Source organism: Carex rostrata, chromosome 1 (genome assembly GCF_964058835.1).
Source record: "Carex rostrata chromosome 1, lpCarRost1.2, whole genome shotgun sequence".
In the NCBI taxonomy this organism is placed as follows: domain Eukaryota; kingdom Viridiplantae; phylum Streptophyta; class Magnoliopsida; order Poales; family Cyperaceae; genus Carex; species Carex rostrata.
Window position 1 is genome coordinate 2,588,802 of NC_135918.1, and position 4,793 is coordinate 2,593,594.

At 36.5% G+C, this 4,793-nt stretch overlaps 1 protein-coding gene across 6 annotated transcripts; it reads left to right on the forward strand.

The window, feature by feature from the left end:
- The first annotated feature begins 1,034 nt into the window (after nucleotides 1–1,034).
- On the forward strand, nucleotides 1,035–4,482 carry LOC144551736 (zinc-finger homeodomain protein 2-like). 6 transcript variants are annotated; one of them, XM_078299847.1, is made up of 5 exons: nucleotides 1,234–1,471; nucleotides 1,923–2,538; nucleotides 2,675–2,743; nucleotides 3,037–3,476; nucleotides 4,127–4,482. In XM_078299847.1, exons 2-4 carry the CDS (start codon nucleotides 1,996–1,998, stop codon nucleotides 3,427–3,429), a joined length of 1,005 nt encoding a protein of 334 aa, XP_078155973.1. In that variant the 5' UTR covers nucleotides 1,234–1,471; nucleotides 1,923–1,995; the 3' UTR covers nucleotides 3,430–3,476; nucleotides 4,127–4,482. The 6 variants fall into 6 exon arrangements, with proteins under 6 accessions (XP_078155982.1, XP_078155990.1, XP_078155973.1 ...); XM_078299831.1 differs by having other exon boundaries at nucleotides 1,235–1,471; nucleotides 3,037–3,472; nucleotides 4,112–4,482; XM_078299838.1 differs by having other exon boundaries at nucleotides 1,235–1,471; nucleotides 1,959–2,538; nucleotides 3,037–3,472.
- The last annotated feature ends 311 nt before the right edge of the window (nucleotides 4,483–4,793 follow it).

Here is a 4,793-nt window from a genome sequence, read left to right on the forward strand (position 1 = left end):
TTGTTATGGTTCAAAATATTTTTATCAGGTGATTATCTACATATTGATAAAAATATAAAATTTGATCTTCAATATATTTTTCATACAAAGATTATGTTGAACATTTCAAATTGACTATTTGAACTTAAAAAAAAAACAGAGATATGAATTCATAGCACCAACCTAATTCTACATTCCAGAAATATGAATTCATAGCACCAACCTAATTCTACATTCCAAAGTAACATACCCTCACTATTTGATTTTTTTTTTCTTATTTATAATCAACAGCTTCTTGAAAAACAAAAGAGATACTTTTGTTTATAAAATGGTCTTGTACTTTGATTGAATTTATTCATTTCGGCTTACTAAATGATCTTGGGACCCCATGCGATCAATAGAGAAATTAATTGTCTAAACATGAAGAAGTCTAGTATTTTAGCTTTGTAATTTGTGATAGAAGCAAATGTAAAATGGAGAGAATTCAAAATAATGTACAACAATTAAAATTTAAACTTCACTTGTAAGAAAAAACCACAGTAACAATTTGATACCCAAACCCTATTTAGAAGCTAAGTTTTTTTTTTCTTCAAAATACCTCACACCTTCAGATTGAGACTATTAACATTCCAATTAAATTTTTTTGCAGGAAATTTGGTTATTTTTCGAGCAAGTCTATTGCGTTAGTTATTACTTAATTGTAAGTTTTGGAGGATCAACCGCCAGGGTATATTCAAAACAACAAAGTAGCAAATCCTGTTGGGGGGGAGCATATTATGTGTGCCATGCCAGCTCAGCTCAGCTCCAAACAATTTCTAGGCCATTTTTTTTGGTTGAGATATTTTGGCTTTCATTATTTTGAAATATGTTGGTCAACCAGGAAATACAATAGTCCTCTCTCCTCAGAAAGGGAACAAATAAAAATAAACTTAAGAAGTCCTGTCTATTTCGTTATTTTAGAGGGGCACTTAGGTACTTAAATCTTTTCAACCAATTTAATTTTTAAAATTCTGTCGGGCCACTTCGCTTTTCCTTCTACCCTGTCCCTGTGCGTACGTCTTCGTTTCTGACACTTCCACTGTGCTCTCTCTCTCTCTCTCTCTCCCCCTCACATCTTACATCTATGGCCGTATGGCGTAAGCTTGGCTTGATTCCTGATAGTGCAAGCAAAGCAAACTATCCGGACATTTCATTTTTTTATTTATTTTATTTTATGTTGTTCTCTCTCTCCCCCCTCTCTTTTCTTTGTTGTTGTTTTCTTCTTTTTCCTACAACACTTGTACTAAACCCCCCGCGCTCTCTTTCTTTCTCTCAAGAGTACTCTTTGCCCAGTAAAAAAGCCTTTAACTTTTTTCTCTCTTTCTATTTCCTTCAAGCTTTTGTGCTTCCTTCTCACTGTTCAAACCTCTCCCTTAGTGCTTCTCTCTCTCTCTCTCTAATGGAATGCATGATGGGGTTAGCTACCGAGTGCTTTAGCAGACAAAGTGGCCATGTGAGTTAAATTTACCTTCGATTCCCCATCTCTCTCTTCAAATTAACCGTCCATATTCGCTTCTGTTTTCTCCTTCTCAAAACAAAAGAAGAACACATATGGTGTTTGTTCTTTCATTTCTTTGTTTTCTAAATCAATTTTGAGTTGCACAATATATGCTTTAGGAACTTATCTCTCTCTCTCTCGTTCCAACGAAAAAGGCCGTGTATTTTCTTCTTGATAAGGTTTTCTCTGAAAATCAGGGCTTCCATTTGTCCTTTTACCTCTAATAAAGTAGTATATTTTAACAGACCCCTAATAATTGTGTTTATAGTCCCAAGAAAGTGCCTCGCCCCCAAAAAAGAACAAATACACCATCTCACATTTATTACGATCAATCTCCCCGTTTCTCTTTCATTATTTTGTTTCAGCAATTCTGTGTTCTTGATTATTTCTCCTCTCTTGACCTCAGACCACTGCAGCTCACTAAGCCAACAATATATTACAGAGATAATTCAAAAGGAGAAGAGAGAGAAAGAACAAAGATGGATCTTTCAGGCCACCAAGGCGAGATACCAATCCCAATGACCACCACATACATTCCCTCTGCACATACTAGCCACACACATGGCCACTCCTTACTCCACCACACTACATCGAACAACAACAACATCACCCCTACCCCTGCCAACGCCAACAACAATGGCCCTGCTAACCTGGCCACAGAAGATCACCACAGCCCGAGAAGAGACGCCATGCCGGCAGCCACACCGCTATCCATCCCCAAGAAGAACACCGTCACAGTGAAGTACAAAGAATGCCTGAAGAACCATGCAGCCTCTATTGGAGGAAATGCAACTGATGGGTGTGGCGAGTTCATGCCGAGTGGTCCCGATGGTACAATTGAGGCGTTGAAGTGTTCGGCATGCGGATGCCACAGGAACTTCCACAGGAAGGAAGTTGAAGGGGATCCTTATGCATCGTGCCACTGTAAGGGCCCCCCATATATCTATAGCCCTGCCGGTAGAAGTAGCATTTCAGTTAGGCCAGCATTGCCGGCTCTGACGCACCACCCGCATCACCAGATGGTATGTCAAAAGCTTTTCTCGTGTATTTTACCGGATCAAAAATCTTAATATAATTCTGCTGGTTGATGCATGACACAAATAATATGTCTTAGAGAAAAGGGAATTACAAACTCACTTTGAAATGCTTTTGGACCAGTTCATCTTTCACCGGGGCATGGCAAAAGATGGTTCATTTCATTATTCAAAGAAGGTTAAGCCGATTAAAGTATGCAAAACATGTCTTTAGCTCTATAATTATGATTAAATGATGTAAGATTATATTAGAGAGTCTTGAGGTAATTTATTATGCAACACAACTACTTGTTCATTTGTAAGACCTAAAAATCTTACTGACCAAAATGCTTCAGCCATCAAAATATGAAAACAAAATAGCAAAAAAAATGTCCATATAATATAACACACACCGTTAATAATGAGTACCACACCACACAGATTATATTTAAACAACATCCTTCTCTTTCACAAAAAAATAAGATATATAAACTACATTGTTTGCAGGTGATGCCACTGAGTGCCATGCAGACATCAGAATCAGACGAAATGGAAGGAATGGGTGGGACCCCTGGTATGATGGGCTCCAATCCAGCAATGGGCCACCACAATGGCCCCATGCCTATGTCAGGGATGGGGTCGGTGCATAGCAGTGGCAAGAAACGTTTCCGAACAAAATTCACGTCAGAGCAGAAGGACAAGATGCTGAATTTCGCTGAGAAAGTGGGTTGGCGGCTCCAACGCCTTGAAGACGGGGTCGTGCAACAGTTCTGCCAAGAGATAGGTGTGAAACGGCGCGTGCTCAAGGTGTGGATGCATAACAATAAGCATAGCCTGGCTAAGAAGATCAGCCCCGACGAGGAGCAACAGCAGCCACCCCCGCAACTCCAGCTCGAGTAATAGTGTTTGCTTGCTGTGTCTCTCTTCTTAATTTCTCTTAGAGGTTGGTCCTTTCACTTGCTACCTACCTATACATTCATCTACAAATAAAAGGCTATGTTATTGGTTTTGCCATAATTGATTTAACTATCCACTAGTTCTAATACGAAGGCATCATTTTGAGACGAGCAAAGGTGTTTAGCAATTATTTGAAGCAGGAATGTTTCAAATTGTAATGCTTCATTTCTTATAGTCACAATGCCCCTTGAAGGGAGAGAACAACAAAAAAATGCTTCTAGACTATATATTTACTATCCAATTATTTCATTTTGGGTTGGAAATGATTGGATTATAAATACTTGAGAATTTTGTGCAAATATGACTTAGTAGCTCTTTTGATAATATGTCTGTTTTTATTCCACAAATGAGTTGCTAGATTTTGTATCCTTATCATTCACATTTCGTGTAAAAGTGGTGAACATATAAATCGATGACTTTATATTGCTTCACTATAGCAATATGAATCTGTTCGATCGGTCTTCAACCTTGTAGAATATTCTCATTTGAATATGTTCGATAAGGACCTCTGATATGTACGTGATATTTATTACTAGGGAATTCATTAATCATTTATTGAATAACAAATATGCTTAAAATTTTGAGGAAATAGTTTGTTTATGCTAATAATTTATTAATTTACAAGGTTTGCACTTTGCAGGTTAGAGAGGTAAGGGATATGACAAATGCGATTCTAACTTCTAGTCAAGATCAATCTAAAGATATATGAAGATTATCAACTGAAATTAGGCAGCTAGGCTTAATTGCTCTTCTTCTTTTTTGTTTTAATTTTTTTTTCTTTATATATTGTGCATGGAAAACTTGGTAGCTTTCCCATCTTTCCTTTTTTTTCTTTTTTTTCTTTTTTTTTCCTCCTGATTTGTTCTGGTCGTATAGTGCAGTTAGGTTTGAATTGGAATCTGATATTATGAAATGGGCCTTTAAAAAAAAAAAAAAAAACTTCAACTAGTTATGTTACTCTATATATGTGATAAAGTTTACTATATATGCCCTCAATATATGTTTTCATCTTTTAATTTTTCATGAAAGCTATGATGTGCTACTTTTTTATATATGCTAATCCTATTCTGGTAAAACACTACCTATATTAGCAGTTTTATCATTTGTGGTGATATACAATCTATGACCAGTTTTTGCTTGCATATATACTTATATAGTTCTTACAAACTTGTTCAAAGATCTAATTAGAGAAAATTACGTAGTTCAATGCTTATTAATATCCAAATCAACATATTTTATATGCAACAGCCAACAATTGCGATTATTTATAATATAATGGTCATTAGGTTTTGCCTCCTAGATAATGA